The 27,116-nt window shown below is 33.4% G+C and overlaps 2 protein-coding genes and 1 long non-coding RNA gene across 7 annotated transcripts; 2 read left to right on the top strand and 1 right to left on the bottom strand.

The window, feature by feature from the left end:
- The first annotated feature begins 56 nt into the window (after nucleotides 1-56).
- Nucleotides 57-26,170, top strand: LOC108744254. 5 transcript variants are annotated; one of them, XM_025976719.1, is made up of 6 exons: nucleotides 57-132; nucleotides 16,359-16,497; nucleotides 17,897-18,073; nucleotides 21,819-22,362; nucleotides 22,433-23,079; nucleotides 24,584-26,170. In XM_025976719.1, coding segments are annotated over exons 1-6 (1,869 nt in total). In that variant the 5' UTR covers nucleotides 57-130; the 3' UTR covers nucleotides 24,944-26,170. The 5 variants fall into 5 exon arrangements, with proteins under 5 accessions (XP_025832504.1, XP_025832505.1, XP_018335435.1 ...); XM_025976720.1 differs by lacking the exon at nucleotides 57-132 and adding an exon at nucleotides 461-558; XM_018479933.2 differs by lacking the exon at nucleotides 57-132 and adding an exon at nucleotides 2,306-2,640.
- On the bottom strand, nucleotides 7,903-12,744 carry LOC108744256. Its single transcript, XR_001938942.2, has 3 exons — nucleotides 9,908-12,744; nucleotides 9,262-9,694; nucleotides 7,903-9,055 (listed from the first exon to the last, which is right to left on the bottom strand). It is a non-coding gene; the product is annotated as an uncharacterized LOC108744256 (long non-coding RNA).
- LOC108744255 (Golgi-associated plant pathogenesis-related protein 1-like) lies at nucleotides 19,413-20,201 on the top strand. The gene has a single exon (XM_018479934.1). The coding sequence runs from the start codon at nucleotides 19,656-19,658 to the stop codon at nucleotides 20,133-20,135; it is 480 nt and encodes a 159-aa protein (XP_018335436.1). The 5' UTR covers nucleotides 19,413-19,655; the 3' UTR covers nucleotides 20,136-20,201.
- Nucleotides 26,171-27,116: the final 946 nt, after the last annotated feature.

The following is a 27,116-nucleotide window of genomic DNA, read 5'->3' as shown; positions in this document are numbered from 1 at the left end:
ATATTTCTAATCTCAAGATTACAATAATTCGTTTCTATTATCGAAAATTTAGTACATATTGGTGAGACAATATTTATTGTTATAAGTACGTACTTTGTGTGGCAAAAAGTTGAAATACTCGAGCAAAACAATGTAAGTTTTATTAATTACAATAAACTCAATACATAAATAATTCATTAAATGTAAGGCCGGTTTAGATTGATTTGTTTTTTGGTATTTGCTGAAATTACTGTCAATGTTTTAGATATATTTTATATTTTACATAGCTAGAGCAATTTTTATGTTTAACCATTAACTAATAATTTCAATGGATAAACAATTGATTTGTGTAATCAGTTCATAAGTGGTTATTTATCGTCTTTGCTTTCAAATGTCTTTTGCAAATTTTTATGCGATAATTATAATTAAGACACGCTGTAAATTGTTATTTGGTTTTCATGAATCATTATGTTAATGATTTTAACTGATAAGAAGTACAAAAACAGTTACCTGCAGTAAATGCACAGCAATCCTTTATAACTTGTTTGACTTTATCGGTGTAAATTGATTGTCTTATAGGTAAGTCAAGTTAAATTTATTTTACACAATAAATAGAATAGTGGAAGTACAAAAGTTTATAAATTATTTTAGTGTTATAATTTAAAATTTAATTGATTATTTAATGGTGAAACTTTGGGTAATTAAGAAATTAAAAACAAAAAAGAATCTTAATTTAGATTAAAATTTGAAGATAAAAATAGTATTCTTCTGGTCGTGTAACAAATAAAAAAAAAATACTGCTGTCGGTATTAAAATGGTTTAATGTTTTCATTTTTATAATTAAGGTTAATTTTATTTACTTTCTCATTGTCCTATAGACAATTATTTAAATTAGCACAATTCAATATTACGTAACGAAAAAACTGCCGGAAATCCTGTAATTCAGTTTTCTGACTGCAAGTCGGTCATTGTCATTTTGCTAGACACTTTATAATTCGACATATAGTGTCAACAAAAATAAAAAGTTTTCGAAATCGTTATCGTATGTATTTATAAGGTAAAATTTCTTGAAATGTAAAAATTGGGGGATGCGGCATCACAAAAATATTTATATGATTATGTAAACTTTTTTTCCTTGTTGTCCCTATTTACTAAACTCCCTTTGTGGTAATTAGGGGCTGTTGAGGTGTAATTTCTTATAAATTTTTACGAAAGCAATCAGAGTCAATCACATTACGGTGATTTTATAGCCTATATGATTATTTATGAGATGTGTTTGTGGTTTATGGGTAATACGTGCCTCACATTCTAATTAAGAATTAGGTATAAACCATTACTTTAAAATAATTGCGCTTGCTCATGATATACTTTTCACATCAATTAATTCATAGCCGTACAGTTTACTGCTTTCTTTAATTTCCTTTACAATGACTTAACAACGGAATTTATCGCTGATAAGAAACACAACGAAATTACTGTTTTTTCATTACGACTTTTATTGTTTCATGTGAAGGAAAATACTTGGCTAATAATTTTGGAACATTTGATAAAGGCTAATAATTTTGGAACATTTGATAAAGAAAACTTAAATGTGACGTACTTAAATACTTATAAATACGTATACTTTTTACTGTCGCTTGTCTATTTATTTTATTTTAATGTTGACTTTGACCTGGTCTACAAAACATGGTGTAAAAACAATACAAGATAATAAAAGAGTAGAATAATAAGTCAATTATAGTGTGCTCTTTTTGTTCGCAAGTATGTTAAGAACTTACAATTAGATGAAACTGATTGCATTCTACATAAATAAACCTGCGCTAGTCCCATCGATATTAAGGCTTTCGTGATAAAGGATTTAAATCAAAACAAAAAATTATAGTTACTTGATAAGCAAATCTCGTTGTGTCATTGGTAACCTTCCTGAGAAATATCACTAATAATCGTATTGATAGTTAGGTCGTTTAGGGAAAAATAACTTGGCATATTACTTTAGAATTTATTAAAGAACATTGATGATTGTTTCGGCGATTAAGCGATTATCAAACTATATCCTTTGAAATACAGCACAAAAAAATACTTTACAATATTTCGTAATGATCGTTAAATATTAAGTTTTTGAACACTTTGTAACTGTTTCACAACAGTATGTGTCTAATTAATAAAATTAATTCATCAACGCGTTTGTACACGACACCATAGTAGAAAAAAGTGCAGTAAACCGTAACGTACCGGCTGGTGAAGAGATAACATGGTCGCAAACATTTGATTTGTTAACATTTACTTTTAGATCCTTGGTTATATCTAAGCAGTCGGTGCTTAATTGTAATTAGTTACTTAGCATCAGCTATTATCCTAGGTTGTTACACTCATTGTTATGAGTGATTAGATTACAACTAATTATTGTGCTGTATTGTTCGTTGAATCTGAAGAAGACGTGTGTGTCAGTGGTACTCGACTAACTCGAGATACAATCTTTAATATGATATCTTAATATGTAGCGCGTAACTAATAATAACGATCTACTTTGGTGTAATAGTGTAATTAACTTAACAAGTAATTGACAGTGTTGTATACATACATAATAGCATCAATTACCAGACCCGGCTTCTAATTTAAAAGAGTATCCTGTATTTAGCTTTTTATTGGGTTAGCAATCATGTAAGTCAATGTTGTATATTTTCAAAGAATTCCGTAATTCGTAACCGCTCTTTGTTGAAAATATCTAAAATAATGATAAACCTGTTAATAAATATATTTACCTACTTAGTGTATAAAGCCAGTAATAATAAAATTCTACGTATTGTGATTTTTTAATGTTATATTTGATTCATGTTTTTGAACTTTAAAATTAGGATATGTTTACTGTTTTTTTTTGCTACGATTACAGTCACATTGTACTTCGTTCGATACAGGGGTGAAACCCAGAATTTTGTATTTTGGAGCTAAAAGCTCTTCAACAAATATGTTAAGGAAGAGAAGGTAGCAGTTATCTTACCCTTTCTATATTATGCGTTCTTTGTACTATAATTTTATTGAAAATTCTTTTATAGTTTAGGTGTAGATATCCTATAAAAGTCATAAAAGTTACAATAGTTGTCATAGAGAATTTANGTTTGAAGATTACTTTCTAAAAATTTGTTAAATTTTTCGGATAAAAATTAAAAGAATTTAAATGAAACACGTATTTTTTTTGCAACAATAATAATTAATGAATGAACCTATAGAGTGTACGGTTTTTCTTTTTATTTTTGTTAAAGATTTTTTCCTTCCTTAAATAGTTACTAGATTGTGAAACTGTGTGTTCCTAGTTCTAATAATAATGTTTTATGGTTCATAGTTTTATTAGATCTGTACTATTAATAACAAAGTATGTCGCTTAATCAGTAAAGATTAGATTAAAGGCAAATATTTAGGGGTTTATGTAATACGTATAATTTTATCATAAACTTTCCTTCATTAATAGAAGACATGCATTTAAAAATGTACCTACATTACGTTAAAAATTGGTTCTATTGCTAATTGTATGTGAAGATACCAAACAAAGAAATGTAGGTAATATAATTGCGTAATTGTTCTTTTATTGATTATTATCAATTAGATTTCCAAAAGCTCATGCGCGTGATGTTTTTAATCCGATCGTATTATATATTTTGTCTTATAATATTTTTCTTTGAAATCAATTAATATCTTAAATGTTATCTAGGATTAGGAACAAAAAATATGATATCAGATATTAAACTGATTAGGTCTAACGTCAGCAGTTGTGGATATTTGGATTACGCTAAAATAAATTTGGTTCGTTTAATGAAAGTTTGCATGCATGGCTCAAGGTGGCACGAAGACATTTTTTCGACATTCCATTATGTACGTTCGGTTCTATTTACGTTTTGTTTATATATGTACGTAATACTTTTACTCTACTTTTCACTAGCACCTTTTTTGAACGTCGAAAACACTTCCGGTTTGTTTATTGTTAACCATTCAGGTATGAATTAATTTAATAATTATATGGTAGGTGGTATTTTGACAATGTTAAATGGGACAAGATGTTAAATATATTTAAAAATGTAGGGATGAGTTACAAAGATAGAAGAGTGAAGAAGATAGAAGATAGATACTTAGTTTGTATAAAGAGCAACAGGCAGTTATAGAGCTAGGGATGCAACGTAGAGAAGTAAATATTAGGAAGGGAGTCCGACAGGGATGCACACTGTCACCGCTACTTTTTAATCTATACATCGAAGACGCCATCAACATCATTAAAGACAGTACAACTGTAGGGATAGATGTGCAAGGGCAAAAGATTAGTATGCTTAGATCTGCAGATGATATAGCAGTATTAGCATCTAGCAAGGAGGACCTAGAGATAGCTTTAAATAAAATGGAAGCGGTACTGACAGATCAGTACTGTATGAAAATAAATAAAAGTAAAACTAAAATACCGGTATGCAAGGGAAGAAAAAATAGGGAAAGAGCGAATATAAACATAGGAGACGAAGAATTAGAAGAAGTGGCTGATTTTAGATACCTAGGAAGTCAGATAAGTCAGGATGGAAGGAGTAGTAGGGATATAAAGCAGAGGATAGCGCAGGGTCGTGTCGCCTTTAATAAAAAGAAGTCACTTCTATACTCGCGAACGGTTAGTTTAGAAATTCGAAAAAGGTTGTTAAAGGTGTATGTTTGGAGCACGGCATTGTACGGGTGCGAAACATGGACAGTGAGAGTGGCGGAAAAGAAAAGGTTAGAAGCATTCGAAATGTGGTGTTAGAGGCGAATGATGAGAATACCGTGAATAGAAAAGGTTAGAAACGAAGATGTATTGGAAAGAATAGGAGAACAGAGGACTCTATGGAAGTCAATAAAAAATAGGCGAGATAGGTTGGTAGGACACCTTCACAGGCATGAAGGTCTAGTCAGAGACATATTAGAGGCAGAAACAGGAGTTAGGAGGGGTAGAGGTAGACCTAGATTAGATTACTGTTCGCAAATAGCTAAGGATGTGAGCTGTTCTAGTCTTAGGGAAATGCGAAAGAGTGGAGGTACGTGTCCAACCAGTCTTAGGACTGACGACCTTATGATAATGATGAGGTGGTATTAACAATTGGAGACCTCCCATATAACAAGAATTTAATTGTATCATATTATTGTGTTCTAAAAAGCGTTTTTTAAAATATTTCTCAGTTTGTCCAATGTATAGTTTAAGGAAAGGTATTTTTGTTTTTTATTAGGCAGACTTACATTATGTTAGAATTCTTTGACGGACACTCTGTATATATTCAAAGAACAAGTGTCGTACTTATTGTAGTTTATTATAAGCCGTATTACATTAGTTTTTTTACAATAGTAGAAATGAACTGTCATGGTCTGCGTGAGCTTCAAAAGCATTGTTTGGCAAAAGTGATTCGGCGATTTTGTTGCTCGACCAACGAAACGAAATAAAAAAAAAACGTGAAAAATGTCACGGTGTGGATTATAGCGAGACAATTCTACTTCCGTCCGTTTGTCACCAATGAATCTTGCCGCGAATTTCTATTAAATACCCTTTCCTGTTAGATACACTTTACGGAAAACTTATCTACTATTTGCATTGGAAAATTGAAATTTTACACCTGTCAAAAATACTACAACACGAAATTAATTATACAGAAAAAATGATACATATGTATCTGCAGGTATTGATATTGTTTGCTCATTTGTAATCAGAAGGTTCTTCATGGTGGTTTTGGTTATTCCCAAATTTCTCTGCCATTATTGGAGTAAAAGATTATATATGTAGTTAATGTCAATTTTATATGGTATACAGTGTTTAGAAATCTTATTTGTAGATTTTATGTGTTCTTCTAATCGTGTTTTTAATGATCGACCTGTATGACCAATATAAAAACAATTACAATTTTTGCAAGTTGACTGACATACCTAAATATGCCTATTTTCTTTATTATTTACTAATAGTAATTTGTAATAGTTTTTGTTAATAAATCGTAAATCGAATTAACCATTTCAAATGTCGTAAATATTAATAAAACGCCTTGTACATTTCGAGTTAAATTTATTACACGATAAAAACGTTTATATAACACAATCATCGATGTTCACACATGTGTTTTTCAACGAGTTAATTTGTCAGAATTGTATATGAATAAATTATCGGTTGATTTGCGGATATCCTTTCCGTAGAAACTTCCGGTTATAACACGTAACATAAAGGGCCATGAGTGGAAAACAAGTGAATACACTAATGGTTGTCTTTTTTTTGTTCAATACAAAACAAAACTGTTTTTTCATTTTTTTTAACTAGTTGTATCATTAAACGTAATAACAAAGTAATAATAATGATATGAAACTACCTTGAGTATAAAAATATTTTTAGGTAAAATTCTTTAGTTATTACAGCTTGTCAACTCTGTTTACACTTTGTGACGCTTATCATTATGTCTGAATAAAGATACTTATCAAAGCGAAGAAAATACACACGAAAAACGGCTGATAAAGAGCTCTCATTTTCTGCCTCTTCTATCTTTTATACGGCTCTAGTTAATTTACGAATTGCAGCAACGATTTAGCAAATGTAAATCTTGTGGTTAAGATAAAAACATAACGCAAGGGAAAAAGGAAAATAGAAAATTAGAATACAATTACGTACAGGTCTATAAAAGTAACTGATTTGTGCATCTTTTATTGTTGTCTTTTTTATGTAGAATTATAAGCAAAAACTGTTGCTAGAATCGGTTCAAATCGTTGGAAATGGAAAAATAATTAATAAAATTCATGGATTACATTTATTTATAAAGAAAGAGCAGCTTGTCAGATACATAAATATTAGTTTAAATAACTATTAATTGATGAATATAATAAATTAGAAGTAAATCCAAAGGTAGAAATGACTGTGATTACAGCATGAATGAAGCCTTAACATAATGATAGCTTTGCTTTATATGTAGTTACAAAAATTTAATGAAGTTATTTGAATGTGAAATAGTATAATAATTTACATGACGGACAGTGCAATTGTCTTGGAAAAATTCCCTGATTCAATCTGTAAATAAATTCCATATAGATACAGGTTGTTTAGGTATATATTATTATTTAGCTTTATTTTTTAATTATTGATAATAAATACAATTATTACAGCTAATAAACAATTAAAAACATTAGTCTAGTAGAAAAAGCTAGAAGCGTTTGAATCTGGCTTTATGGAAGGGTGTTATAAATACCTTGATTAGAAAAGGTAAGAAATGAGGAAATGTTAGAAATTAATAAGAAATAGGCGAGATTCTCAGACATGAAGGGATAGTTGGCGACATAGTAGTAGCAGAAACAGGACTTGAGAGAGGTTGAGATAGATCCAGACTAGATTACTCCTGTAACAAAATCTTTTCGGTCATTCTGAAGGTCAGGGTCGTTTTAATATCGTTTAGTTGTACAGGCGACAGTGCAATTCTCTTGAGTGACAAGTAACTAAGTGCATTTGGTCCAATCCCGTTGCGGATTTCCTTCTTCAGTCCGCGAGTCTTATTGTAATTTAAACGCGTCGCAGTCCGTGCGTACATCGGGCGGGCGCAAGCCCACTTGACATCGAGGGTGGAAAAATATTTCCTGAATTGTGTACGCAGTCTTTATCATCGAAGTAAGTTCGCGACCGATCGTTGTCGGTTATGGGCGCTTTTCCGACAATATATCGTCGGCAATTTGAAAGCTCCACCGGCGCGACGGACGAAGAAGCACGTGGCCTGTCTCATAGAAATTGTGCATGTACGATAATCGTAACGCAAGTGCAGCAGAATTCACCACCCCGTCTATTTTCGTCCTTATTAACCCCGTACATACGTCCACGTAAAATACAATGTGCAGCAGAAGCTGTTCAGTCCCCAGATCAATATCTGCAGGCAGCATGAACACTGTCAAGAGTCCTAGGTATGTCCTGCTTTATAGACCTAGACCCATAATACTTAACATGTCTCATCTGTTCTGCAATGATAATTATTTATTAATTCATTAATGCGCTTCAAAGCTCGCGTCAGTTGTTGTTTACTTCTGTCCTAGGCTAAAATTGTGTACAATTTCGAATGGTGTTATGTACTTGAATCCATAAAAACGTTAAAACTGCTTTGTTTTACTTTTTTTTATGCTGCCATAAATTTAACGTGATAGTAAACTCATTACAATTAAGTGTAATCAGTAATTAATTTTTCTTGGTCTGTTTAAAATTTTACTGGCCTGTTTATCAACATTGTGTTTGCTTTTACGTAGAAATACTACAGTTGGAATAGATTTTGACTACAAGGGGTTTAAATTAATTATTTATTATTACTTCCCAAGGTCATAGAACTTACAGGAATATTATTAAATAACAATGTTACGAATAAACGTTCTCTACATCCTGTTAGATATAAATACATATGTTAAACAACAAGGAATTTTTTGAATGGCAAAGTTAGATAAAATACTAATTTGAATAATTTTTACGTCAGACATTTTTGTTGTTATCGCATTGTAATGTTTTAACTGAATGCATTTAAGTGCTAAGTCTTAAAAAGTTATTGCAAAAGTTTCCTGTGGTCTAGGGTTTTTTTTTACTTTTCTACTTAGTTTGCCATGATCTTAAATACCTCAGATACCAAGTACGTTATTATTTGGAATCGCTTAAAGAAAAGCGGATAATTCGTGGATCTGCTTCAAAATCCATTTTCAGTGCCGCCCAGAATGATTAAGAAATGCATCTGCAGTCGCATAGAGATCGATGTTAGGCCTGCAGTGAATTATAAAACTGTTTGCTTAAACTTTGTTGTTGTTAAACTATTGATTTGCTACGGCATAAAATTCTTGGCGAAATAATAAAATTTAGATTTGGAAAAAGAATAATGTTTATCTGTACCTACTTAATGGAATTCTGATAGGAGATATATTTCAACAAGGAGTCGTAACCTTTGCTTTGAAGGGGTTGTTGTCCTTAAAAAGGGCAATATCTATTCCTTGCCAAAAGTTTTATCGCAAAATTTATTGTCTAGCGACGAAGTAGGGCAGGCCAATTTATTTCATTTCCTCTCTGTGAAAAACGAAAACGAGATGAGATCTACAAACGTTAAAAAGTTTTATTGTTTTAATGTCAATTAAAGAAACGTACTTCTTTGATAAATAAATTTTGCCATTTCAAAATATTGTGAACAGATAAACATTATTCTTGAATCAAAGTAATTTCGTTCTTACCGGGTGTCCCAAGCAGTGTAAATTATAATATAAATTGTAGTTATTTAAGCTTAATTTACCAATTCAAGTTACCTATAAATTACGTCAGTTCGTACATCTGATTCCATGACACCACACAGATTGTTTATAAAGGGTAGATTTTTCCAAAAAAACCCACAAAAATATTTTTTCCGTACAAATATTTTGATCCAATCTTACTGTGGTTTTTGATGTAGTTGTCGATCAAACAGTTTCTCTTTAAGTTTTTGTTTCATTGCTTCTTATTGTAATCGTATTTTTTATATTTTGAATTAGGGAATTACAACTTGTTTGTTTTGATTGTTATTAGGACTTCACTGCTAAAGAAGCCCGAAATAGCTTGACGTGATAATACGTCCTTCACACACATCCTTGATCCTTGTTAGTTAAATCGATTTTCGTTGGACTGTTTTTGTTTTATTACACGGTTGCTTTCGTTAAAAGCTAATTTAAATTACTTTAATGAAGTACAAATTTGTTGTTGATGCTGAAAATTAAATTATTTATGAGTTTTAAATGCAATAAAAACAAAAGGAAATAGATTGTATTTTTTATAACTTATATATCTACATGAACGAATATTTTCAGATAGCCGTGATTGAAAAAATATATTATACACATTCGTTAAGTTGTAACAATAAAAAGAAAAAATGACGACAAAAAATGTAAATTTTTTGTTTGGTGAATGCTTTGACTTTACCTGCATATAGATATCCCAGCGAACGGTTCTTCATTAGAAGAAGTAAAATTGGTTGATTTACATTTTTTCCTAAATTTCTTTTATTTGGCGTTTTAATTAAAATTTTTCATTTATCATTTACTTTGTATGCATTGGAATGCATTGTGACTAAACAACAATTACTCGTTTATATCGTTTTCTGAGTCGTAATATCCAACGTTTGCATTGTGTTGCATGCTACACGCAATGTGAAATTAAATTACTTCTTATGTCAGCATTTTTTCTATGCATATGATGCGTTAAATTAACGAAATTAAAATAGTAACAAGCTGGCGATCATACTTGGGCTTATTTTAAAAGTAATCAGCTACTTGTTTAAACGAGTATAAAACTAATAACGAAAATAAAAAAATTATAACAGAGGAAAAACTAAATCACAGTAAACACGATTATGTGACCATGGTATAGGGAAATTGGTAGGAAAACCTTCAGCTATCAGTTCGTACAGAAGAACGTAATATTTTCAGATAGACCTGATGGAAAAGGCACATTCACCAAATTACCCATTTTTCGTCTAGTGAGACAAAAAAAAAGAGACATGCAATTTCTATGTTCGGTGAACAATTTTCCTTCCCTTGTATACAGAAATCCCTGCGATTGGTTCTTGAACTTCCTGTACTCTTATTCATTCTACACATTAACTAATTTGTTATCAGAGGAAGAGGTGATACAGCTGTTTTCTCTTGTTTCAATAAACAACATATTCGATATTGTTGTTTGATGAAATTCTACACAGTAGATGAATAAGTGGTAAAGTTAAAAATCATTCTGTTGCCTTTATGACATCATTGTTTAATGGTAGCTACTACATGCTGGTTTCCTAGTTGTACATTAATTATTTATTAATTTTCCGCTAGTGTATCGTTGCGGTTTACGACTTGAATTGAAGATTCACAGATAATTTTAATTGTTATTAGGCTTGGTCTCGTTGATGAAACAGAAACAAACGTATTCCACGCTATTATTGTTATTGTTCTTGTTATGTTAAAAATAAACATGCATTATCATCTTTAAATACAGAAGTAGATACAATATACATATTTGTATGAATACTTTTATCAAATCTTGATGAAATGTAGGACCGAATTCAGAAAAATTCTTCGGGGGTGATGTTACTTAAAATAGTTGTAGAAAGTTTTTTTTTGATAATATTCTTAAGAATAAGAATAACACAACGTTTTCAATAAGCTGTCGTATTTTCCGTGTTACAAAATATTGAAGATTAACTTTCGGAAATGTGTTAGGTAATCAAATAGCCCACGGATGGAGCTACATGTAGCTTCGCGAATGGCTTTTTCAGATACGTTTTCTTAGTTAGATGGTACAATAAAGGGGCCCAAAATGAATTTCGAAAATGGTCTATGGGATTTTTGGGAGTTAATTTTTATTTTGTGGTATTGGTTTTTCACTATTGTTTGGTTTATTTTTAATGTTAGATATCTTTTAAAAGTTAGTTTATATGGGCAGGGTAGGTAGTTCTGGCTAAGGAATTTATTTTAGAGACTTCTGCCAGCTTTACAGATATGATTAGATAACATTATAAATTTCAAACTAAGCAAGTAGCTATTATTTAAAACATAACTGTCAATTTTATATTTATTTTATTATTTTTTGTGATATTGAACGAGAATTTTTTTAATTTGATTTTTTTCACACAAAATTTCTTCCTGAAGTATCCAAGTTCTCTTTTCTCATTTCATCCCCCTCCCCTCCCCACTAGTATCTGCTCCCGATGAAACGGAAATTATCAACTTCCGGTTGGCTCCACCAGACCGTTTAGGTACCTACTTACTGAGCAATTAACAAAATTATTAATTGATATCATGTATTAATAGTTTAATGAAAATCTTTTTAACGTTTGGCATTAATTTTGGTCGCCCATTACTTTAAGATGATTTGGATGCGTTTAATAAGACAAAAGAAATCGTTCTTCGATGATTGCTAATTGGTTTTTAAGTGGTCGATCATTATATTCCCGGTTTAATTGTTTTACTGTGGCAGTATTTCTGTGATGGTTAACACCTTGGAGCAATAATTAATTACATTGTTTAAGCGTGAGAAAATGGGCAGAAATATTTTCTTTTTTTAACTAATAGAACAACGGTTTGTGATAGTTTTAAAGCAAGGCTGTTAATTGGTTTTAATTAAAGGCTGGACAGGTAGTAGAACAGTTTAAAAAAATTAGTCAAATAAGTGTTCGAATTCAATAACAATCTTTAATTAATTGAATAAAATGCAGTACAACAAAAATATTGCTCTATTCATTTTGTATAAATTTACTAGGTTTTACCCATCGTTTCGTTCACGTTAATGTCGTAAATACATGTTAAAGATCATGGGCGACCAAATCAACTTAATTTCTGTATCTCATGAGAACAAAATTTCATGATAGGTTTTACCCTCGGCTTCGCTCGCATTGATGTTCTGAATACCTGTGAAAGATCATTGACGACTTCATAAAGCTAATTTTTCTATCCCTTAGGAATTAATTGTTTTTTTCTGGTTAAAAGATGCCTGATGTCCTTTTCTGTACCCTGACAAAGTGTGTTTAAATTTTCGTGATAGGTTTTACCCGCGGCTTCGCTTGCGCTGATGTCCCAAACATATTATGTCAAAGATTATCGACGATCACATAAAACAAATTTTTCTATCCCTCGGGAACAGCATTTGTTTTTTTTTTTTTTTGATAAAGGGTACCCTATGTCCTTTCGCGTATCTCTGATAATGTGTATTCAAAATTTCATGATGATCGATTGAGTAATTAAAGTGTGAAATGGTAATAAACAAACAAACTTGCATTCGCGTTTATAAAAATAGTTAAGATTAAAAGTTCATTTACGTACGAAAGTTAAAAATAATTTTCAAGATTAATTATTTACTCTAATACCTTCTGAAGGAAGTAGTGTTTGTTTTACATCCAGAAGCTTCGCATTTGATGCCATTATATTCGTGTCCAGTAGATATACTTTCAATTACAAATTGGTGCACGTTAAAGTTGCAATAAATCGATCTGAAAGCAATTCAATTTCAAGGGTACAATTAAGTAACAGTATCCACATTATAGTACCAATAACGCGTACACACGAAAACGTGTTCCACGTGTAATGATGAAGTAGGTTCACGCATGTGATAACAGTAACAAGCGACTGTACCACCATCACGACAAACAACAAAAATAATGCAATTTTATTTGAAAATGAAAAATTTATTCAACTGTTTCCACGAATAAGTTATCGAACAATGGAAAAACAAAAGAAAAATAACGTTAGGTATTAAATTTATTACTTTTTTCCTGCTATAAATAGCTGAACCATGTTCAACAAGTGGTTTTTGTTTTGGACGTGTTAATGAACGGGTTGCTGCAGGTAGATACGATGTTTGTAGTAAAGGTTTTTTGTTTCCTTTTGGCTTTTTGGAGTTACCTCGTACAAGGGTATGTAATTGATGTTAATTATACAATACACTGTTTTATTTTTAAAGATATGAAGGGAAAATTATATGCATATGCATATAAAATTGAAACATTTGCGTGATGTTAAATATTTGATTTTGATTTCTACTTTACGTATCAGGATCAGATTAGGAACGAATATTTAGGTGGCGCCCATATAGATTATATGTTTTGTGACGTTGAAGGATCTGGTCAAACCTTTGGGGGGACCTCGAAATCATCCCTCATTGATTATCTATTCTAAATTATAAGAGAAACGTTAAAATTGAATTAGTTAATTATAAAAGATTCGGTAAATCAAATATACTGTTGTTGTGGTGATGGTTCAGTGAAATAATATTAATTTTGAACATGCGTTTTCTGTTTTAATATCATTTGGGCATTAAAAATGTACCTTCAGGACTACCAACCCTTATCCAGAGGAATATTCTTAAATGGAACTGGTCTATTTAATTGGGCAAAAATGACACAAGTTGAAACACGTGTTTACTCCATGTAACACTTCAAATAATTTTTCACTAACTTTATACTGTAGGTATGCCATTTTCATGAAACATAAGTAAGTAAGAAAAAAAAGTCAGCGCTCAGTAATCGCCAGACGATTTCCGGTGATAACAAAATTCTGTTGCCTGAATCAAATCAATCGAAAAATTATCTATCTCATAATGGGTTTAGGTATATCATTTACCGCGGAGATGATGTCAATTACGGGGTAGACGGGTTGGATTATTGCAATAGCTTTGGTATCGGTTTGAATTTTCCAGCGATTCGACGATCTTGTCTGCTGATAGTCAAATTTTGGTAAATTGAAGTCGATACCCAAGATATTACCACACATCAAACACTATGGCTAGTGATAGATGAAAAAGGAAAGTGTGCGTACATAGAATTTGTATATTTAGAAAACGCTTTTGACAATGTTAAATTGAACAAGATGTTAAATACGTATACTTAAAAATGTAGTGATGAGTTCCAAAGATAGAAGAGTGATATTTAGTTTGTATAAAGAGCAACAGGCAATTATAGAGCTGGAACAGTAACGTAGAGATGTAAATATTAGGAAGGGAGTCAGACAGGGATGCACACTGTCATCGCTAGTTTTTAATCTATACATCGAAGACGCGATTAACATTATTAAAGACAGTACAATTGTAGTGATAGAAATACAGGGACAAAAGATTAGTATGCTTATATTTGCAGATGATATAGCAGTATTAGCATTTAGCAAGGAGGACTTAGAGATAGCTTTAAATAAAATGGAAGCGGTATTGACAAAACAGTATTGTATAGAAATAAATAAAAATAAAACAAAAATACTGGTATGCATGGGAAGAAAAAGTAGGGAAAGAGCGAATATAAAGATAGGAGACGAAAAATTAGAAGAAGTGGCCGATTTTAGGTATCTAGGAAGTCAGATAAGTCAGGACGGAAGGAGTAGTAAGGATATTAAGCAGAGGATAGCGCAAGGTCGAGTCGCCTTCAATAAAAAGAATTCACTTTTATCCATGCAGACGATTATTTTAGAAATTCGAAAAAGATTGTTAAAGGTGTGAGTTTGAAGCGCGGAGCTGTACGGATGTGAAACATGGACGGTGGGCGCGATGGATAAGAAAAGATTAGAAGAGTGCGAAATGTGGTGTTATAGGCGGATGATGAGGATACTATGGATAGAGAAGGTTAGAAATGAATAGGTATTAGAAAGAATAGGACAAGAAAGGACTCTATGGAAGTCAAGAGACAGGTTGGTAGGACACCTTCTCAGGCATTAAGGTCTGGTGAGAGACATATTAGAGGCGGATACAAGAGTTAAGAGGATCAGAGGTAGACCTAGATTAGATTACTCTTCGGAAATAGTTAAGGATGTCGGATGTTCTAGTTTTAGGAAAATGCGAAGATTAGGTCAGGATAAGAAGGAGTGGAGGTGCGTGTCCAACCAGTCTTAGGATTGACGACCTTTCGATTATGATAATGTAACTTAACCTACTCTTAACCCATTTGAAAACGTTAGGGCCTGCTACGTTTCATCTAAAACCTTAACTTATTCTCAAAAAGGAAGACGGTGCAACGTTGTATTTCAATTTGTGCTATTTTCGCTCTGTTTAATTCCAGCGATTGTCAAACGTTTCAATCCTCGACATTTTGAAATTTAGTGAAAAAGACTAGGTCAGATGATATTTGACAATCGCATCTGTTGTGCCTTTTCATTCAAATAACTGTCGAGCTGTTTCGCGTTTCTTTTTTTTCAAAACCATTTCGCCTCGTCATCGTTACCGTTGTGGGAACCGAATGATAGCAGCATTTTATTCGTTCCACACTTGTATAGGTACAACATCACCTTGTTGCCTTTGATTTTCTGAAATCGAAACAGTGTTTTCTGTGTTTGTTACACTTGGCTAGTACCATGGAACGGCCGACTATACATAGCTGAAAACACCGTCACCTGAGCGTTCATACTTCGCGAACACGACCGAGCCATTTGCCACTTTGCGAACCTTAAACACTCGCTTTTATTTTCCATTCTTACCTTCTTCTACTATTACCTACTCACATTGTACTTGCGACTCACCTGTAGCGGCAGATACAATTGGTGCCTGTCGTTCTTGTTATTGTTGCACTTCGAAATCGGAATGTGCCAAAAAAGTTGTACGTTCGCAAAACCGATTGATTGAAAAGTGCTGATACAACAACAACAACAACAATTACTATTACTCTACATTCCAACACAGATCATACACCTACTGACATAAATATTTACCAAGTACAATAGTGCGTTAGATAGGTGATAGTAAATAAGTTTCAAATTCTAATGGTATTTCCGAGTGCGGCATCATCAGCCTATTAAGGAAGCGCGAAATAAATCGTGTGAAACATATATTTATCTGTAAATGTACAGTGACTAAAAGTTACATTTAATTGTCAATTTTCGATCTGTGGTGTTTGAAGTAAAATGTATCTGTGCAGGAGGAGACCGGAATTTCCGGGTTCGTTGACGGATCTTCATAGATATCGGAAGACAGTCCATGGTCATGATGGAGACAGTCGGATTATTATGGTCAGAAAGACAGACGAGAGGACCTATGCTTCAATAGAAACGGGAAAGGTAAGTACCAATTAATAGGAACGGTGGCAACTTGTACGTAGGGTCACAGGCATAACGAGCCACCTTCATGTTCTTCAGAAAAAAGAAAAATTCATGTATTTGAGTCTACAATTTGTTATTGTTTGTTTTTGAATTATTAAGTCTCAACATTGATTGACTTCGTTAAAAATTCTTGGAACTAACTGCAAAAATCAGAGTTTTATTTCCTACATCTTTTGCCGAAACTTCCCAAAGATTCTTGTGACGAAAAATTGATATTGAGAAAGAAAGATTCATTTGGTGTAAAAAAGGGAGATCGTAGTATAGAAATACGTCATTATAAATTATAAATGTGCATAGTTCGTAATAATTAGAAGTAATTTGTTCTTATTGTGTGTATCAGTTTGATTTGATCGGATAAAATGAATAACGAGAGGTATTTTAGGCGAGTAACTCGAATGGTCCAAAACCGATTTATCATCAAAAATAGACAAGTAATACATCACTAGTGATTGATGGGTTAATGTACTAGGCCAATAGTTGGTAGATTTAGTAATCAAAACGAAAATAGAACTGTGTAATTAAACTGATTATGAAAAAGAAGAAAGCGGAACTTATTTATTTATGATAAATGGTAGTAATTAATAATTGCTAAAAGTTACGCTTTGAGGATACGTTTTTACGCGAACTTAAATTTAAAAAATCATACCGGAAGTTGTATATTATGTTATTGTTTACATTTGCGTCCTTGATATCAAATTAATTATTTATTGATTGAATGTATCAATTTCTTTTTATGTGTAAAATTGTAGGAAATACAATTTTAGATTTGCGGTTATTCTATGAATAAGTTTGAAGGTACTTTCGGCCTTCATTTACTAATGGTAGGTACTTGTTTACATTTTGTTTCTACTTCAACAATTACAAAAAAGTAAACACCTGTTATTGTATATGGTAGAAAAATTGTTTTTTAAACTTTGCTGGTGCTCGATATTTTTTTTAACTTTCAATTAGTTTGGGTTTTTAATTTATTTTAACGATAGTAAACGTTCTAACTAAATTTATGAGTTTTTGGACAAACGTTTTTGTAATGTTATAGTATATTAGACCTACAAGCGATTTTTGTTTGTCTAGGAAACAATTTTTCAATTGTCATTTTAAGCCATCAGTATTGTGACAGTTTTTGTCAACTGTATTTTCATGTTATGTACAAAATTTTAGTAAAAGTTTAACTATAAAAAGAAAATCAAAAAACTAAAACCAAAAAATTCTAATGGGTACATAATGGTCTGAAACTCAAAAAGAATCTGATGCCTTATTTCTGTGCATTTTCAAAAGATTACATTATAACCTATTAATACCTGGATTAAGTTCGTGCTTAAATTGTTCTGGGGATAGCATGTTTTGATTTTTTTTCCAGGAGCCTCTTCTTGAAACTGTAACACGGGAAACAGTAGAAACCTTTAGAGGTCAGCGTACTCAGTTAAGGGTCACGACAGAGAGGAAAGAAAAAAACGAAAAAGTGCCTCCAGACCTATTAGAAGCTCTTGGCGAAAATTACAAAAAAACGCACAGGATTAAAAGGAGTAGCAGTGAGGTTAGTATTTTCGTTCTTATTTGATTGTTAATAGATAAATTTAATTTGCTTTGGTTATTTTTAATTTGTGTTTCGTTCCTGCTGAATATGTAAAATAATATATAGATAAAAAGGGTCGTGAATCATCCTGTTTGATGTCTAATTTATTCTTCTTTGAGGGTAGGTGTAATAGTGTAGAATTCTAAGTGTGTCACAAGATGTTTTCAATATTTCGGTGATAGGTGAAGAAGTCGCCGAGTTTAGGTACTTAGGACGTCAGATAAGTCAGAACGGAAGGAGTAGTAGGGTTATAAAGCAGAGGATAGCGCAGGGTCGAGTCGCCTTTAATAAAAAGAAGTTACTTTTGTGTTTGCGAACGATTAATTTGGAAATTCTAAAAAGATTGTTAATGTTGTATGTTTGGAGCACGGCGCTGTACGGGTGCGAAACATGGATGGTTAGCGCGGCGGAAAATAAAAGGTTAGAAGCGTTCGAAATGTGGTGTTATAGGCGGATGATGAGGATATCGTGAAGATGAGAAGGTTCGAAATGAAGAGGTATTAGAAAGAATAGGAGACTCTATGGAAGTCAATAAGAAATAGACGAGATAGGTTAGTAGGACATCTTCTTAGGCATAAAGGTCTAGTCAGAGACATTAGGAGTAGAGGTAGACGTAGATTTGATTACTGTTCGCAAATAGATGTGGGTTGTTATAGTTTTGGGCGAATGCGAATTTAGTTCAGAATAGGAAAGAGTGGAGGTGCGTGTCCAACCAGTCTTAGGACTGACGACCTTACAATGATGATAACGTGAAGGAGAAACTAAAATCCAAATGGGGTTTTCCACTTCTTCCTGGAATTTCTACTAACTTACATGGTTCCTTTTCTAGAATACTTGAAAAATGTCAGAATTTGTAAAGGAATGTCTAAAAGCCCACAACGAATATCGCGCCAAACATGGCGTCCCACCCCTGAAACTAAACACAGAAATAAGCAAATTTAGTCAAAGTTATGCAGAAAGATTATTAGCAGAAAAGAGAATGACTCATAGCGGTCACGAATCGTACGGTGAAAATCTTTATTATGTGTATTCAACAGACCCCAAGTACACCCTTTCACCAACCGAACCCGTTAAGAGTTGGTACGATGAAATAAAGTTCTTTCGATTTGGAGAAGAACCAAAAGATTTAAAAGCTAGCCATTTTACCCAGTTGGTTTGGAAAGACACTGAAGAAGTAGGGATTGGTGTAGCCAAAGATAAAGATACGGTTTTTGTTGTTGTAAACTATCACCCTCCAGGAAATTATGTCGGGGAATATAAGGACCAAGTACTACCCCCAGCAAAAGCAAAATAACTTTAATAATATTTTATATAGTTTGTTTTATAAAGTTAAATAAACATCTACCAAAAATGCTTACCCTTGTCTATGTCCATTGTGAAAGCGCCCAAGGGAAAGCTACAAAAAAGCGTTTTGTAATTTCTACCAACCGCAAATTAAAATCTTGTCATCTATCTACTGATTAGGACGAAAAATTAAAACAATGGAGGAAATTCTTACAATTAATTTCCACGATTCTTCGCTTTTTAGAAAATCTAATAAAAAATGTCAGACTTCGTTGAAGAGTGTCTAAAAGCTCATAACGAGTACCGGTCATTGCATGGCGTCCCACCTGTGACATTGAACCATGAAATTAGTGAATTCAGCCAAAGTTGGGCAGAAATGTTGTTGGCTGAGAAACGATTTCAGCCCAGCGGTAATCCCAGCTATGGAGAAAATTTGTTTTATGTGTACTCACCGGTTCCCAATTTTAAACTTTCACCCAAGAGCCCGGTCAAAAGTTGGTACGACGAAATAAAGTTTTACCGGTTCGGGGAAGAACCTGTAGATCTGACCGCTGGCAGATTCACGCAACTCATTTGGAAAGATACCAGAGAGATCGGTATTGGGGTTGCGCGAGACGAAGACACGGCAATAGTGGTTGTTAATTATTACCCTCCGGGAAATTATGTGGGTGCTTTTAGGAAACAAGTACCACCTCCAAGGGCTAAAAGTTGGCTCGACTGGTCAAGTTGGTTATCATAGAAAATCAGTTGATTAAATATTGCACAAAAGAATCATATTTGTATCAAATAAAATTGGTTTTTCTTGTTTGTGTAGATTTATTCGTTAAAAAATATGTATATATACAATATAAGATTATATATTCGGCACTGTCAGAGTCCTACTCTGAGTTTGAGCCTGATGATGCCGAAAGGCGAAACAGTTTTTACTAATAAATAAATAATTTCGTAAAATGGAATGTATAAAAAAATAATAGATTTATAACAATCAATTTAGTTAAACCCTACAACAGGTAGTTTAGGTTCTACTAATATTTTTATTGTTTTTTTGGTGTCCAGCAATTATTTCCTAATTCGAAATTGATAATTGTATTTCCTTGCAATTATACGAGGGGGTGGGGGGGGGGTGGAATATAGAAATGAGGAGGTTTTATAAAGAGGAGGAAAACAGGGGATTTGGAAGTCAATAATAACAAATCTTAGGTGGGGAAGTCAATAATAAGAAATGTTAGGTGGCAGGTTGGTAAGATACTTTCTCAGACATGAAGGACTAATTAGAGACATATTAGAAATGGAAATAGGAGTTAAGAAGGACATATTTGCGTTTCCGATTTCAGCCTGCACAAACATTAGAAAGTGGTAGAGAACTAATACAGGGTGAGTGAAGACGGCAAGCCGCCTCACCACCCTTCTTCGTAATCTGCGGTTTGACTACTCGATTATTGTTATTTTCGCTATTTAAACAGCCGCTAATTAACCTACCAATAAAATAATTCGAAGTGGTCTGTATTCTGTCGAAACTGCCAGACGCGGTTCGCGATTTCGATCTTTTGGATCTCATCAGCGCATTAGCCCAGAATTTATGGATACTGTGTAACACTATGTATGTATAGATTCGCCTGTGTTCTAATGTTAAAATAATTGTAGAAATTTTATGGAAACAAATCGTCTTTGAGAGAGACAAAAATTGGTACCAATCAATTGTTTTCTTTTAGCTTTTTACATCTAAGGGAATTACCAATCAAAAAGTTTTCGACAATAGTTTTAAAATAATCTTTCTGATAGTTGTGGTTCCTTTTCTAGAATTTTTGAACGAATATGTCTGATGATTTCTTCACCGAATGTTTGAACGCCCATAACGAGTATAGAGCTAAACATGGCTGCCCTCCATTGACCCTGAACAGTGAAATAAGCAAGTTCAGTAAATCTTGGGCTGAAAAACTTCTTTCCCAACAAAAAATGCAGCACAGTGGTAATAGCAGTTACGGCGAAAATTTGTATTACATGTTCTCATCTGATTCAAAAGCTACCCTATCGCCGAGCGTCCCTGTGAAAAGTTGGTATGACGAAATAAAGTTTTTCAAGTTCGGACAAGAACCGAAAGACCTGAAAGCGGGTCATTTCACTCAGGTTATTTGGAAAGACACAAAAGAAGTCGGCATCGGGCTCGCTTCTAATAAGGGCTACTTTTACGTGGTTGCTGATTATGCACCACCAGGGAATGTCATGGGAAATTTCAAAGAAATGGTTCCTCCTCCTAAATGAATTTATTTTATTTTTACCCATAGCCGAAATGTAGAGTTGTTGAAATAAATTTTGAATGAGATTACCTTTTGGTATATTGTTGTGGTTGTAGGAAGTTGATTGCTTGACGTTGACTGAATAGTTATTTGAACAGTAGACATAGAGACTATTTTTCTTGTAGATTCCATCAAAAATGGACCTCCAAAAAGAGTTCTTGAAAGCTCACAATGAACTACGTGCCAAACATGGTGTAGCAGCCCTTAAACTAAACGCCACAATTAGTAAATTAAGTCAGTTACATGCGGAAAAAATGCTTCGAACGGGCAAATTTGAGCACAGCGATAACCAGAAATATGGCGAGAATATCTTCTATATGTGGTCCCCAGATCCAAATTTCAACGTCGGCGCCTATGACGTGGTCAGAAGTTGGTATGCCGAAATAGACAACTACACGTTTGGAGTAGAACCTAAACAGTTGAACACCGGTCACTTCACGCAAGTGGTGTGGAATGGATCTAAAGAGTTAGGGGTAGGTTTGGCGAGATCTAAGGGCCGCGTTTACGTAGTGGCAAACTACTATCCCCCTGGCAACGTTAAGGGGTTGTTCGCCAAAAACGTCTTCCCACCGAGGGAGGCTAACAATAACGAACTAGCGAAAAGTTTCAATAAACTTGATGTCTCCGACAGAAGCAGAAGATCTACCCCCACCCATACCCCTAACAGTTGTAAGTACTTTTAAGTTTTTCGTGGTCATCCCATTTACTTACAGTTTTCTTTATTTTTCTATTTACGAAGATCGATCAGTTATTGAAGGTACAGAAGGTAACTTCGAAGAAGATTTTTTGAAAGCACACAACGATTATAGGGCACGTCACGGGGTTCCCCCGTTAAAACTTGACCGTAAAATATCGAAATATGCGGAAGAATGGGCTAAAATGCTAGCGGTAAAAAATGTCCTCGAACATCGTAAAAACAACCCTTACGGCGAAAACATATATATGATGTATTCATCCGATCCAAATTTTAAAATTACTGGGAACAGTCCCGTCGACGCGTGGTACGACGAAATTAAATATCACACGTTCGGGAGGGAACCGAACAGTCTAAAATCCGGGCATTTTACGCAAGTTGTGTGGAAAAGTAGCGAGTTGGTGGGGGTCGGTGTGGCGAAAAGTAAGCAAGGGTCTATTTACGTAGTTGCAAATTATTCTCCACCCGGTAATTTCGTCGGTAGCTACGCGCAAAACGTACCACCGTTACTAAGCACTTCTTCGTCCGACAACACCCCTAGTCATAATCCTGCAGATTCTCCGGGTACTAGAATTGCAAGATCAATTGACGTCGCAACGGGAAAGTTCACTCAGTTCCAAACAGACGCCTTAAAAGCCCACAACGAATTGAGGAGACGACATGGAGTTCCTGACCTAGTCTTGGATAAAGGGGTAAGTCTTTTTCATATTTAATTAATATTATCGGGTTGTTCGGAAAGTCATTTCGTTTTTTCCCGACAGAGGATTTAATTGTATTCTTTTGCACCCAACTTCACATTTAAGCCGTATAATTTTTATATGCTTTGAGAGCTCATATAGCAAGGCTTGTGTGTGAAAAATTCCAATTAATTCTACGCAGTAGTTTTTGGTTGGTGCCCTTTTAAATATGGAGAGCGATAAGCAGCATTTTCGACATATCTTACTGTTTTACTACAGAAAGGGTAAAAAATGCCGTTCAAGTCAGAAAGAAATTGACTGATGTGTATGAAGAAGGTGTGTTGACAGTACGCCAGTGCCAGAAGTGGTTCGCTAAATTTCGATCCGGCAATTTTGATGTCGAAGATGCACCACGTTCGGGAAGGCCGGTTGAAGCTGATAAAGACGCGATAAAGACATTAGTTGATGTGAACTGGCGAATAACAACACGTGATATCGGATTGAGGTTAAATTTATTAAATTCAACAGTTTATGACCACTTGAAAGGCCTGGGATTATCCTCGAAGCTCGATGTATGGGTTCCCCATGTTCTCACAGAGAGAAATATGTGTCGCCGCATTGACGTCTGCGATTCGCTTCTCAAACGTCACGAAAATGATCCGTTTTTGAAGCGCATCATCACTGAAGACGAAAAATGGGTTGTATACAACAACGTCAAACGCAAGAGGTCATGGAGCAAAAAAGATGAACCGGCTCAAACCATTTCCAAAGCCGATATTCACCAAAAAAAGGTGATGCTGTCTGTTTGGTGGGATTTTAAAGGAATCGTTTTTTTTTGAGCTTTTACCGGATAACACAACGATTAATTCGGAAGTCTACTGCCATCAGCTGGACAAACTGAATGATGCACTTCAACAGAAAAGGTCAGAACTAATCAACAGGAAAGGTGTAGTGTTTCACCAAGACAACGCGAGACCTCATACAAGTTTGGTCACTCGCCAAAAGCTTTTACAGGTTGAATGGGATACAATGCTACCCCCACCATATTCTCCAGACCTGGCACCATCGGATTATTATTTGTTCCGGTCACTCCAAAATTTTTTAGACGGTAAAACCTTCACCTCAAATGAAGAGGTCAAAAACCTCCTCGATCAGTTTTTTGCCAGCAAAGACCAAAAATTTTATGAGCGTGGAATTATGCTACTACCAGAAAGATGGCAAAAGGTGTTGGACCAGAACGGTCAATATATAATTTAATAAAATATTTTTTTATTATACGAAAATTTCCACAAAAAGAAAACGAAATGACTTTCCGAACAACCCTATAGTTCTATATAGGATTCGTAGGTTTAGAAAAAGCCTTTGACAGGGATGCACACTGTCACCGCTATGTTTTAATCTATATATCTATAAAGATCGTTAATATTAATGATTATTATAACAACAGGACACATTTAGGGATAGATATAGAAAGGTAGTAAAAAATTTAGTGGTAACAATATTTATTTTGTTTAAATAGTTGTGCGATTTTGCTCAAGAATGGGCCGAATATTGTCTGCGACACGACTTAGGGCTTCGCAGCAACAACCCCTACGGGGAAAACCTTCTAACTGTTACGTCGTCTGATTCCAAAAGGGTGCCAGATGCGAAAGACGTCGTGGACACCTGGTATCGCGAAATAAGTAAGCACGACTACAACAAGGAATCGCTCAATTATGATACGTTACATTTTTCGCAAATTGTATGGAATGGGACGAAGGAATTGGGGATCGGGGTGGCGCAAAACGAAAGGGGTAAGGCGGTCATTGTTGCCAACTATAGTCCTCGTGGTAACGTGTATGGCCAGTTCAAGACCAACGTGTTTAAGCCTAAAGTATGACCTTTAACGAAAAGGGTTACTTTTCAGTAAAGGAACGGGTACATTTTACAGACTGAACATGAATATTGCTTTGACATTCCACTAAAACTTTTATTGAATTACAGGACTTTACATTCCTTTTTCTAAGGTTTCTTAAGGACACATTTATAGGCATTTTTTTTTACTTTTTCTTTGTTACAATAGAACAATTTTATGCAAATTCAGAACGAATTGATGTTGTTCTGATTCGGGTCTAAAGGCCATCGTTCCTTCTAACGAACTTCTTCAAAGGTTCCGATTCTGAATGTTGACTTGCGATTTCTTCTGATTTCACCCAGAATGTGAGTTGGAAGGATCTCTGGAGAAGTTGGTATTAGCGAAACGTTAGAAAGCAACCCCAATAGATGACCGACGGCCTTCAGGCCCGAATCAGACAGCATCAGACTACCTACTGGCCACGAAAGTCTTTACCAGTTCGAATTCAGAATGTTACAATTTATTGTTTTTTATTGGAGCACAAGACTTAAAATACTATTTGAAAACTGATCAACAAATTAGTAAGGGTAAAGTTGAGGCCTTAGATTGACCGTCTTAAATAATATAAATATATATCATTCTACTTGTAATACGTGTAGTAAGGGCAACACTAAGTGAATTAATAAGTTCCCACTTTAATTAAAATGTTTCACTTATTATCTCCTTTACTATATCTTTATCTTTGGTTTTATTATTATTGATGACTTTTTGATGTGTAGCGGTTAGGACGAAACTTATTAAACGGTTAAGTACGAACTGAAATTGATAATCAAGGGTTTACTTATTTCAATGGTAAATGTAAATAATGAATGCTAGCGGTATAAACTTCGAAAATAGATAATGCCAGTAAGATAAGAAATAAACCAAACGTTATTCTGATGGATTATAAGCCAATAAAATATTCGTAAAATCGTCGGTCTGTGATAGGAAAATGTTTGAAAAATATTTTGTAGATGTTTGCCTATATACATTTGTAAAATGCACTGTTTTGCTTTGGAAGTTTTAAGTTTATATTAGTTTTTAATCGCTTAAAGCACTGCTAACAGGTCCGTTTTATGAACACAGATTTGTATTAGTAAATTTGTATGTAACTATCGCAAAACAAACGCCACAGTATTGTACGTAGTAACAATTTTACAATTAGTTACTTAACTAAGTCACAGTTGTATTTGAAGATTTACCTTAATATTAAAGGAAACGTCTACCAAAGGATTTACATGGTTTTTAATTTAATTTTTAGAATTTAACGCTTATGCATACATATAAATATCTAAAGAATTTTCTTCGTCAGGACCTTTCGTAAAGGTCCTGTTCCTTTTTTTTTTTAAATTACTTAGGTCTCGATTTTTCTATAAAATTCCTCATATTCAAGACTATTTTACTTACACTAATTTTCATTAGGTATTTAAATGTTAATATAATAAAAACAAATTATATATTGCTGTAAACCAAAAATACTATTAGGCTTGTTTTATGATACGTATAGATAACAATCATATTGGCCTAATTATCTTACAATTAGTTTAATTTTATTTTATTTTATTTACTGGAATATTAATTATATAGGCCTNCATTTTAGCTCTATAAGAAAATTACCAATTTATTTGTTTATAGAATGCTTACTTTTGTCTTTGAATAATTTTTTATTACACATGTTGTTAATTGTGAATTTAAAATGTTACCGTGGTTCCTCATGTTAAAGTTGTAATTAATAAAAAATAAATTCATTTATGCAAAATGGCAGACCCATTTCATTCACAGCATAAAAAGAGTACATTATAATTTAAAAATTTCCATGCTATTTTTTGAGGAAATTATTAAAGCTGAATGAGTTTGTGTTTTATTATCCTTTTGTAAAATCAAAAAACTTTTTAACAGTTAACATTTTCATTCTTTTTTTTACAATAAATAAAATTAGGTCACTCGAAGATATCCTAGATACTATTCTAGTGGAAAAATTATTATTATTACAGGCTACGTCGGCAGAATAAATAATTTACGATAATATTAATTTTTACTCATCTTGACCTCTACATTGCTTCATTCATTAAACGATGTTGTCCTTTCGTTGGTGCTTGGTGACATTGTGTTATAGTTAAGTTATCTTCGTAGGTATCTGATTGACGGTGTTCGGTCATTATAAACAACGGCGTTTTAA

Source organism: Agrilus planipennis, unplaced genomic scaffold (assembly GCF_000699045.2).
Source record: "Agrilus planipennis isolate EAB-ADULT unplaced genomic scaffold, Apla_2.0 scaffold13, whole genome shotgun sequence".
Taxonomy (NCBI): Eukaryota; Metazoa; Arthropoda; class Insecta; order Coleoptera; family Buprestidae; genus Agrilus; species Agrilus planipennis.
This window is presented reverse-complemented; position numbering and strand designations above follow the sequence as displayed.